This window comes from Athene noctua, chromosome 1 (assembly GCF_965140245.1).
Source record: "Athene noctua chromosome 1, bAthNoc1.hap1.1, whole genome shotgun sequence".
In the NCBI taxonomy this organism is placed as follows: Eukaryota; Metazoa; Chordata; class Aves; order Strigiformes; family Strigidae; genus Athene; species Athene noctua.
Window position 1 is genome coordinate 130,335,596 of NC_134037.1, and position 12,581 is coordinate 130,348,176.

General features: G+C 37.2%; 1 protein-coding gene across 7 annotated transcripts in view; it reads right to left on the reverse strand.

The window, feature by feature from the left end:
• SOS1 (SOS Ras/Rac guanine nucleotide exchange factor 1) overlaps positions 1–12,581 on the reverse strand; it is a 69,503-nt gene that overhangs the window by 28,480 nt on the left and 28,442 nt on the right. For all 7 annotated transcript variants that reach the window (XR_012635605.1, XM_074932886.1, XM_074932817.1 and 4 more), the window contains 3 exons: positions 6,711–6,838; positions 5,091–5,746; positions 64–145 (listed from right to left, as the gene is read on the reverse strand). Coding sequence is in view for 6 of the 7 variants with exons in the window: in XM_074932886.1 (XP_074788987.1) it covers positions 64–145; positions 5,091–5,746; positions 6,711–6,838 (866 nt within the window). In the remaining variant the exon portion in view is untranslated. The remainder of the gene's footprint in view (positions 1–63; positions 146–5,090; positions 5,747–6,710; positions 6,839–12,581) is intronic.

Here is a 12,581-nt window from a genome sequence, read left to right on the forward strand (position 1 = left end):
AAAAATTTAAAAAAAAAAAAATTACTGTCCATACGAAGTGTACATTTAATAACAGTGGCATACCTTTCTATTAGCAGACTCAGCAACTCTTGAGATTTACAGAAGGATCTATATGTTGTGAGAAAAGTCCGAACAAAGTTGGGATCTAAGACAAAGAATAATTTCATGCTCTTGTCAGCAATTACATAATATTTTTATATTTTAAAATAACTTTAAGTATCCTTTGAAATTAAGGGTGCTGGCTTATCAATTTACAGAGATGATGTAAACCAAAATTGCTCTTAAAGCCATCATTGCTCTTAAAATAGCAATACAAAGTAGAATTTAAAACCGATTTTTATTCTGTTGAAAATTCAAAACAATAACTTTATTTCCCTTGAATTATTAAAAGACTGGATTCTTTTTCAACAGCTTTGAAAATTATAAACAGATTATGTTATTTATGAGCATTCTAGTAAAAAACTGGTTTTGACAATGATCAGGACAAGATAACTCAAAAGACACTTAAGTAACTTTGCATGGATAGAAATGTCTTCTAGAGGAGAATATTTTCCCTTAAACTGGTACAACTGATAACCAGTCATGGTTAAGGCAGGGTAGGTATTATTTCAACTGACAGCTATACTTTGAGGTTATATTTATTTCACTTAAAGAAAATCAACAGATTTGACTGATTATAGATAAGTTCATTGAAAATATCCAAATGTGTTTTAAAACCAAGTAGTATTCAAAACAGAAAACTGAAGTGTCTCCCTTAATTACAAAAGCAAACCCACTTGTTTTCAAGTATGAGGAAAGCAGTGACAGCATGCTGCCACTGCACAGAGCTGACTAGAAACAAGCTTAACATTGTTATCATGGAACAAAATTAATGAGCAGGTTGCAGTGGTTCTGTATATTAAATCCATATACAGATTTTAAAAACAAACCCCAAATTGTAATTTTTCTAACACAGAGTGGCTGAAGCAGAGCACACAGGACTTGAAGCAGGAGTTCCTATAGGCTGTAATGAATTAAAAATAAATGCCTGCATTATTTGGCCTAACACTATATTAAGCAATGAGACTTGTTTCCTGGAATATGGGTTTTTAAGAGCTTTTTAAAAATCCTCCTTAACTATTTACCAGCATCTTGTCCATCTGAATGAACATTTTACCTTTCTTACATCCTACTAAGGTCTTCACTTGGGCAACAGTTTACTGTAATGCACTGATTAACTGTGTGTTGTGTAACACAGCATTTCCTTGCAATTCTGTTGTATGCCAATTCCTGTTGCTTAAACAACTGCCTATTCTGCTTTACCATCTCTACGTCCTTCATTGCTCTGTTTTTCTTATCATAACACCTCTCCCACCTCTCCTTGAAACTGTACAGTCTAAAATCCTTTTCAATGGCAAAGCTCAAATCCTTTTGCACGAAGAATGTCATCCCTATCCCCATCATCCTCAACATGAAAATACACAATTTTTGTTGTCCTAAAAAACAAGTATAGAAGTAAGCACAAAACCTCATGTTTTCACAGCCTGCATTCTGTACACAGCATCCACCCTAAATAGATCTGGTCTACATGAAAAAGAAAGACTCCATAGCAATTAACATCTTCAGATTACTGCAAGCTCTGAGTCATAGCTATTGTCATTAACAGGTAGGGTCAGTGTTTAAATCCACAATACATATTGAATTTCAAATGAAGGGGATCAGAAAATCTAATCTAACCTTGTTATCTTACTAGCAAAATCTGTAACTCAAAATATTTTACAATATTTGAGCAAGCAAAAAAAAAGATACAGACAACACTACCTAGTCAGGATGTCTGCTCATGTGATAATTCTCTCTTCAATACAGCCAATTTGAAAGCTAAAAAAGAACAATAACTTGTTCTACAAGGATTTATAAATAAACACTCTTGAATTCCTTAAGAAAGGAAACGGACACTATGATGACGCACAAGCACTCTTACCATATCAAAGCTTTAAAAATAGAAGAGCACTGCCCTATAGGAAAAAAAATTGCCATGACTTTCAAATCTGGGTATCACCTAATCTGGCTGCTCTTAAACAAGAATTAGGCAAAGGAGGAGATAATGAACACAGAAACACATTAAAACAAGTAAAACCCACCAGAACATGCAAACGGAGTCAGAACCTGAATTTCTATCAAAGGGCAGTTTCCATCGTGTTAAAATATATGGAAAGCTGCTTTTGCAGAGGACATTTCTGCCTGTTTTTCTGCTCCACCAAAGGATGGTTTGGACAGTGCTGTACCTTGCGACCAGGTGGCTGTCAGGCTGTCTCCCTGTCTGAGCTCTCGCAGTGGCTGGATGCCTCTGAGCCCTGGCATTGCTGCTTCATTAAGAGCTAGGCTACTGGGCTGTCTCTGTTCCACAGCAAAACAGAGAAATATTTCACCTGATAAGTTGGTTTGTGCATTGTCAGGGAGGCGAGGAAAGAAAAATAAGGTCCAACACTCATATCTACAAATGAGATAAGACTATGTGGATCTTCACAGACAACAAAAAAGTTGAGACTGATTTGACTGCTGTCTGAACACAGCCCATATACTCAATATGCAACTAAACAAACTGCTCTTCAGCTACTTTCAGCAAATTGGTACCACCTCTGCCATTACATCTGTAATTACATCTGTAATTATTCCTTACAGTACTAGAAAAATCTAGAGGAAAGTCAAGGTAAGAGATATGGTAAATACCGTCCTTAGACAGATCAAGGGCTGCCATAACTAGTCACGCTACGTTTGAGAAAAGCCGCCTCAGAAAAGTAAGGGCTTGCTATTTGGGCAATGAATGTGAAGTCAGTAAATTCTTTTAAGATTACAATCACACATGTCCTTACATGGGGCAAGAAAAGCATTTCTACAGACTGTAGCTGTTCGGTTAGATATCACCAGAGTACTCATCTTTCCACATCTCCAAGCCCTGAGCTCAGCTGATATGTGCATAAAATAAGTATATGATTATTATGGAAAATTGTTGCCCTGCTCACTGCATCTCATAAAATGCAACAAAAGACTGAATGATTTACATAGTAAATGGACCTTGTTTCCTGTACAACAGACCATTTTTGGCTGAGTCACTATCTCTATTTCTTTGTCCTCCTGGAAAAAACAGCATGAATGGTTAGAAAGATGACATTTTTCCTCATAAAAAACCAATCCTAAAACAGAAGGCACAGAAGGAAAGATAAGGGTGTTGACAAATAACGTGCAACCTATCAATTCGGATCAGGTCCATGTATGTTGCACTAAGATATTTAAGGCTACAAAGATAGGCCAAACACATCACAAGACTTTTATTCTTTTATTCTTTTGGTCAAAGACTTTCAGCTTATCTCACAGTACCCACATTCTCATTTTTTTTCGTACAATAGTTTGGTCAACATTATGCATACCTACAATGTTAGGCTTCAAGCAACCTACTTAAAGTATTATTAAATAGGGGCTGTTACAGCAGGGATTTAAATGACTGTGGATGAAGGTGGATCTGATCTGAGTTCCTCCTTCAGGTCCTAAGTACTAGAAAGGCCAAAAAGACATGCAGATGCTAAAAAACAAGAGACATATTTCAACAAGCCACATGTTCCTTAAAAACAGACCTTTGTATTTTATGGACCTGGAGAATGCAGTTTGTGGCTTTCTGGACACAGATGATGTGTGGAGAGCACTGCTAGCACCTGGAGCAACACCAAGGCTATGGCACCAATGTCCCAGCACGTATGGAAAGGGCCATTCTTAATTGTGTGCAAGTCAGCCAAAGCAAAGCAAATGTTCACAAGGGCACTAATGTAGTACCATTTTTCCTAATTCACTGCCAAATACCATGTTAGGTAAAAAAAAAAAAAAAAAAAAGTCTTCCTTTCTCTAAGGCTGAATTGTTTTATTTTAACTTTCCAAAACATTAAATTATGTCCTAAATCATGCCTGTAAAATTTGAAGCCAAGAGCTAAAAGTTTATGAAGTGACAAAAAAACGTAGACAGGGACAAAAGTGCTCTGGTAAAAAATGAGGGTACAATATTGCATTTTGGTTTCTAATAAATTCTAGGAAAGCTCAGCTGAAGAAAATATGGAGAAGTGCAATAAAAGAACTAGAGTAAACAGATGTATTTACAAGCATTTAAAAAATAAATAAGAGTAATAAACTACACTAATTATATTCTGCTTACTCCCCACTTCTTCCAAACAAATATTCCTGGTCTGTGCAGGGTATAGAGGACTGAGCTGCAGAAGAACAATTCAGGATAACCAGAGTGTAAAGAGTAAAAAGAAAGAAAAAAAAGAATCTACAGTTGAGTATGAGAAGCACTAATACCAAGATGCATGAAGTTTTAGAATAAATATCATATAGGTAGAACCAAGTAAATAGCTAAAAAAGTCCAACCCCAAAAGCCAAGCTTTTCACCACAGTTTATGAAAATCCTGGGAAATATTTAAGGAAAACTCCACACACTGAGGTCAGACTGGTGATCACATAAATGCCTCTGATGTAATTCAACACAAACAGAAACCCAAAGTCAAAAGAACTTAAATCAAATCCTCACTGAATTTCTGCTTAAGGTGAAGTTCCAAGGCCAAATTATGCGAGTGACTGCTTCTAGCAAGCTGGTATTTGGTCTTTTCATTACACATCAGCATAAACATGGTTAACAGTCAACAGAATACAACTCTTAACTGAAAACACTGGGCCCATAACTCTCTCCTGCAATACTGGTGCTTCATGTACCACCCAACTTTGGAAGTACTGAAAGCAATTCTTGTAGCCTGGGGCATACAGGAAAAAGTATTGTCTAGAGCTCAATTCCTGCAGGCCCTCACCCCCCATCCCTTGCACAAGAATAATGTTATTCACATGCATATCCCTCCCCATTCAGCCAAACAGGATTCATATTTCTAACTGCCACAGCTACACAGGCGTATAGTTAGATCTCAAAACCCTAACACAAAGAGCATGTTGTACTGCAAAGCATATTCACTTTCTACACACTTTATACATTTTGCTGCATGGATTTAATACAGAAAGAGAAGCATAAACTAATCAACACCTCGAGTTTTGGCTATATAGATGAAGTGCCTCACCTGCATACATATGGTAAGTCAGCCTCTCGATGAGCTTGACAACAGTTCCTGCCTTGATGATGGGGATTCCAGATTTGGGTTGCATGTTTTCTTCAAACACAATATTCTCTTCAGAGTCAGGTTCTGCAAATCTGTAAAGCTCAGGGTTTGGAAATCTCATCTGCTCCTCTTTCTCTTCCTGCAACATTGTTACATCCAACATTCTTTCCAGAGTGCTTCTATATTGCAAAGATATCAATGCTGCCATCCAGTTGTTCTTCTCTTCAGCTGATTTAGCAGCAAAAACAACGCTGTTCTCATCTTTTAAGATGATTTCAAAAGCATGTCTGTACTCATTAGTGTCATCTTTATCATTGATCTGTACCTTTCGCATGAAGAACTTTTCTTTTAGGCGATATTCTGCATTGCTAGCACCAGGAAGTCTTGGCTGGCCGTGATTTGACTTACAGCAAATCATCAAGCCATCAAATAGAAATATGTGTCTCTCATGCTTTGCTCCTACACGCGTGAGCGTTCCTTCCATGATGAACTCATTACAGCATTGTCCAATGTCTTTACCCTCCCAACCATCAATATTTTTCTGGATTTCATTCATTTTCTTAATTGCTAGCTGTTTTCCCTTCATCTGCTGAGTATAGAATCGGCATGCAGATTCACTTCGTTGGAGGATGGGAGAAAGGCAGCCTATTAGTATACATGTATTTGAAAACCACAACCACCACTAACAGCAAAACCACGAGATCATCTTTCTGAGTGGTGAGAATTCCACTGAGAACACACTCAGTAACAGCACATTGCAAGCCTCAACTAATGTTTCTCTTAAGTACCTCACCTGATAAATTTTCTAGTTATCTTCTATGCAATAAACATTTTACCTAAACACAGGCAACCAGAAGTGGGCAAGCCATTAGTGCTTCTTACCCTAACAAAGCTCTCATTTTCACAGCCGACAAAACAATTCTAGACTGCATTAATTTGAAAGAAGCACATTCTGATAAAATAAATTGTAAAATGCAATCATGTCTGAGCCTCAAGACTGCACTTTGCAGCACAGAAATTGTTTGTCAAAGGAAACATTGAAACACTTTTAAGAGCAAAAGTAACGTTTTAACATATTTAATTAACTGCACGAATATTAGCATTAAATCAAACAGCAGATAGCATAATCAAAGAAAATTTGCTACAACAGTGCAACCAAGTACTAGTTATCTATATTTCTAGTATTCAGTGGTAATTTGAACTAGGCATTACACAAAAAACTCCTCAGATTACATAGTTTCAAATTCAAGAACAATCTTCTAATCACACAGAAACTTACATTTACAATATTTTTAGGTGGATATTTATTATCTAAGCATATAATTAACGCACAAATGCTGTAACTTTCTACTTACCAGTGAATTCTCGGAACATCTCAACTACCAGTATGCAAGGACATATAGAAATTAGAATGGTTTTAAAACAATAACAAATTATCTTGGCTTTGATATCACTTCCTCTGAAAAAGCAGGCTTGTCACAAACTATTTTGTTCATTGTTTACTAAAAGAGGAAACTGGGAGCCCTGGATTTATAGCAAAGTATTAAGAGCAGAAAGCAGGAAAAATGGAAACATGTTTACCTAAGCCTTCGTTTTGCAAGACTTTTGGAGCATATCCGTTCCATACTGCTTTGAAGATTTAGTAGGGCAGTTATTGCTTGCTTTAAGCACTCTTTATCCTCTTCATCCTCACTTTTTTCTTCCAATTGCTGTGAATATTGAAAGTCAAATACAAGAAGTGTTACAAGTATTTTGGCACGAGCAAATCCAAAAGTTTGACCTAGGAAGAAGAAATCCAATTGTGCTGATTTTGCATGTTCCTGTTTGTTATTAATGAAATAACCAGGTGCACTACCGACACAGGCAAGAGAGACAAATGTCTGTTAAGAGCTTAATCTCAGTAAAATGAGAGCAGCAGTCACTAGTCCCCCAGATACAGACACACTCAGGCACTATTTAGCACAAAACTAGTTTTGATTTACCTTACATCTCCAAAAAAAGAATCCATTAAAGGTGTGAAATCTGAAGAGGAACAGGTAAGGAAGGAGATCCCCATACACACCACACTACAGCACCAGATCAACTCTGCAGGATGTTTGTAACAGGTATAAACACTCCTGGAACAGGAAAGCTGGACCAAAAGCTTTTACAAACAGAAGATTACAAGGACTGTCACCTCACTAACAACAGGCTAATCAATTAATTCAGGTAGGAAAGGACCTTGAAGATTATTTTACCAGCTCAACTGCAGAGTGAACATAGATCAGGTTGCCTAGGGCCATATTGAGTTTTCAATTATTCTCAGGATGGAGAGGCCACAAGCTTTCTGGACCCTGTTCCAATGTCTGAAATACCTCACGGTAATTTATTTTTTTTTTCCCCCAAATAGCTTATCAGGATTTCACTTACTGACTTTTCACAGTGGAATATGTGGAAGCACTACACAGCTGTGAGTAGTATTTCTATATTCTCCAGCCCATCAGATAGCAATAGACAGCAGGAAGGACTCCTCTCCAGAACGAGATAAGCCCACTCCCCCAGCTTCTCCTTCATCACATGCTCCATTCCACATCTCATTTTGACAAGCCCTTCGAGCAGGCTTGTTCTGGTACACCAATGTCAACAGGAAGTCCTAGCTGGACACTGTTCTCCCAACACAGCCTTGCCAATACTGAACAGGTATGCAGTGCCACTTCCCTCAACCTGATGACTACACACTTTCTAATACACCAATACAGGTCTTCCTTGCTGTAAGGCTGTTCTGCTGGCTTGCATCCAGCTTATTATCCATCAGGACCGATTTTTTTTTCACGCCAAAAAAACAGAAGGAAAAAACAGTAACCAGAGAGATGGTGGGGAGAAGTAAATGTTCCTCCTCCATGGAGGGGCTGCCTGGCTGTTAATCAAAAAACATGCGGGCATCTAACCATGGCCAGCTTGTAAAACCAGGGTCCTTATTCTAGTACACAGCTACATTAATGCCTTCATATACTAATTCAACTTTTCCCAAAGAACAAAAAAATATAATAAAGTTATAAACTAAAACTGGATGAGAAGGGTTAATGCTAATATTTTGTATTAACTACCACTGTGACAGATTTTATAAAACAAGATCTGTCATGATTTTATCCTAAGATGTTTAAGATTTTAATCTTTAATCTTCATTTAACCATTAAAATGTTTCACATTATAGTCAGTAAAATACCTGTTGACTACAGCTGTGGCTTAGACATAAAACTGAGATAATTATTTATAGGATTGTTAAGTGACAAGCATTTCAGACGAATACACACCAAGAACTGGTTCCAACAAGTCAAAGATCTGTTTTGACAGAGATGGTAAAAGTAAAGTGACAGGCTGGCATGGATCAGAATAAGACACACTTGGGAAACAGTGGAATCATGCTGTTTGCTTCCAGTGTGAAATAAAATCCAACTGAATACAACGTCATGTTTGACATTTGAATGGGTCATAGAATAGCATTCATTTTTTACCTGACTTTTAACCAGAGTTAATCATTCAGTGCAACAGCTGTCAGTGCCAAAACCCACTTTATTTGTGTTTTCAGCTATAAGGATGATCACAATATTTATTCTAGTCACCTCTGGTTCATGTACTGTAATCTGTCATACTCTTGACCTAAGCGGCATTAGGCATGAGTGCCTACTCATACTACAACCACTGAAACAGAGCTGACACTGCACAACAGGCATTACTTCCCAAAAGGTCTCAGGGAGAATGCATCAATCCAAGAAGGAACAGACTGCCCCTGTCATATTCCTCTACTCTCTAGATTTAACAGAGCGCTGTAATCTTCCCTTGCTTCAGTTATGTAGATCATCTAGGTTTACAAAGAACTTCAGACAAATGAGACAGGTACAGCACTGCTGGCGGAAGTCCTGAAAGAAAGCTAAGAAAAATGGGTAACTAAGATTTTGCATCTTTCCTGCACAAAAGTTCAAAGAAGGCTCTTTACCTCACACACTACCTCACTGACAAGTTCCATCAATAGAGTTTGGCTGGATTTCCTATCATCTTTGGGTAGCTACCCCTCAATAATGGACAAGATTGTTTTAGCCTAGTCTCCTTGAAAACAAGCCTTATTGGATCCTACAATATTCTGCCATTTGCTTGCAAGGGTGCCACAGGAGACAAGTGTAAGGAGCAACAGACAATTAAAACAGTAAAAAAATCATGAAAATTAGACTCAATGCGCATCAAAGCATTGTCTAAATAACCTAAACGCTTCAAAGTAACCCAGATGCATGCTGCCTAGCATAAGGCAGAACAAAAGTGACCCATATCCCAAAAGAAGAAAGTTTTTGAAATTTGGAAAAAATCTCAAAAGAAACCTCTGCAAATGCAGGTTAATATATAAGAACAGCACTAAACTAAACAAACAGAAAAATAAACCTCTATGAAGTAATCAGAAACTTTCTCAATGTAGTACCTTATCAACTCAAATACCCGGAAAAAAGACTCCTTGTACATTCTCTTCAGAAACATACCAGTACAGATTAACGTTTGTTACTGAAAAGAGTTCTGCTCCAGTACTGAGTTTATAAAATGCTTTTTACAGCAACTTCTCTCCAGTTGCAAAAACTTTGGTATTCATCACAGAGAAGTCCATGCCCAAAAGCAAAACACATTTACAGTGCTGGACAGAAAGCAATTGTTGAAGACTAACATTTCCCCATCAGGATCCACTGGAAGTAACCCATATTTCCAACTATATATATAAACTAAGTCCAGTGAGTGTAATTGTGCTCCGAGTTTAATTTAGAAAGTAGTGTGCAGAAGTATGTATCTTCTTAAGACCAACACAAATGGCAAATCAGACAGTGCTGTGAACTACAATGAAGACCTTTCTCTGCACACAGAAAGGGAATTTGAACATTTATATTCTAGCATTATATAATTATCATAAAATGTTATCAAAACAGTCTTAGAACTGAGCTTAAATTACAGCAATGACCTTCATCTTATACTGCCCGCAGACAGTTTGGAAGATGAAGTTATAGAAAGTGAAAGGGCATCACTGGAAACACATCCAGGTTTCTCGGCAAATCCCACTGATTCTTCTATAGGTGTGCAGTGCCCCCTAATGAACGAATCAGGTAGTACTAAATAAAAGTAAGGAGTTCTTGATTTTTTTCTTTTAGATAAAGTATTCTCTGAAGAATATTATTACAGGGAGGAGGTGCAGATTGCTGATTATCAGTAGTATTATAATTGTTGTGTTTTTTAATACTCTTGTGAGAAAGTGTTGGTTTATAATGATTGTAATCACAATACTATAGGTGTAGTATCCTGGTCATTCAAAGAAAACAAACCTGGAAAAACAGATTGCTGAGGGAATTTTCTTATAAAAGAAATTCTCTACATTCTAGGTTGCAAGCTCTGAAGAGATATCAAGAAGTGGAAGACAAGGTATTTTGTTCTACCTGTTGCATAACACAAGGATTAGATATTTATAGAACCAGGAAATTCCAAACAGATACAAAAGAAATCCTCCTCATGCAATGCAAAATTAGATTATGGTAGTCCTCCTCTTATGCTGTCAAGGAAGCATCTATCTAGAAAAACCATGACAGAAAACACTTTTATACTTATGATGAGAATATGCCAGTATAACAATGCTAGCAGGTGTCACAATGGGATATAACATCTTGTACTTCAGGGCTCACAGCACAGTCTAGACTTCTGTCATTCTATAAGATTATTCTAAATCTAATCACCAAAATTTGTGAACTGCAGTTTTTCCCATTCATCTGGAAAGAGAGATCACAAACCAGCTTTTATACGCAAAAGAAACAATAGCATAAGGGAGGCAGGGAAATCACAACTGAACTTGCTTAACTTATGCTTAACTCAAGATCACCCAATGGTAGGTGCTAGCAATACTTACTGCTCCTCAAAACATTAACCCAAGAAGTTTAGTGCGTAAGTGCTCCCACGTTACAAGTGAAAGCCACACACCACAGTACTCAGAACAGTGAGCTCGAGCTAGTGCTGTTTCAGGGAAGCCTCTTCAAAACCCACCGTAATTTCTTCAGACATCCTGAAGCCCACAGCAAGGTAACAAAACACTTGCATAGCTGGCAAAGCAAACCTGATCTGTAGTGCAACCTAGCTATCTGCTCTGTAGCGAGAAGCTTCACAAGCAAGCAATGTTCATGAGAACTTGAAGTATACTGGTATCAGTTAACCCAGTTTCTGTTCAATGTGTCTCTGAGAATAGGATACTTAACAAAATGCAATCCTGAAACAGGCTATTTTGTGATCAAGAACGAAGATGAACACGGTTTCTCCTCTGACAAATGCAAGCAGGCAGGTCTACTGGCCCTTTGCCATAAAACAATCCTGGATGCTGTCTCAGGAGCACTGAGCTGCCCAAGAGTTCTTTCTGATTTTTTTCAGTTGCTCCAAATAATAAAAAACTCAGGCCAAAGCAGCAGTATGCTGAGAAAAAAGTGCTCTCATATCCAGAAACTTTACTTTTTAGAAAGCATCAGGATATCATCTGGAGTAGCAAATGGTGACAAATGCAGGGAACACTATACACTTCTGGAAAATGCTAGCAGTCTAAAAAGCACTTCACACTTGAAGTGAAAAGGAAACTCCACGTGCTGTATTCTTAGGACATACACAGCTTTAATGCACTGAAATCTCAAAAGCTGTTTTGTCTTAATATAAACTCAGACAATCTGGAGCACAGTGCAGTAAAAATATGCATACATTTATATAACTTTGTTTAGGTTTACATTACAATCAGGAGTGTTATCTGCATTAAGAGTGAAACAGAACTTAATATATTACTGAACTAACGGTAAAAAACTTTCTCCACTCAAAGTTTAACTATGCCTTCTGAGTTTAATTTTAAAAAGCTACATTAAATCACATAATTTTACATAAACATGACAAATATCAAACCTCAGGTATAATTAGTTACAAAAAGTTTCCAGTATTCTCATGGAAGTACATTTTAAAAGAGATAAAAGCTAAAAAGCCCTTATCTTTTATTTCACAGTGAGTTTTAATCCATAAAGTGTAAAATTCAGCCAGCCCATTGGGAAGAACACTGTATAAATGAAGCATTAACAGAGGAAAATAAGAAGCATTTCCACTTCTAGTACAAGCTTCCCAGTTCTTTCACAACTTGACTATATGACTTAAAATAGGTCTCAAAGGTATGGGGGAAATTTCAGTACATCAGACTTCAGCTGAGCCCGAAGAAGTAAAACCATTTCGACTAAAGAAACATGTGAATTTAAGGAATTGTTACTTTGATTACTCAATGTGGATGCTCTTATTTGAGGAGGGGGGGGGGGGGGAAATTGATATGAAAATAAATCTGTTTCAGAAATTACACTACTCCAAAACATCATTTTTCAAATCAGGATAGATACTGAGGAAAAGTCAGGTAACAAAAAAAAAGCTAGGAAGCCTTGT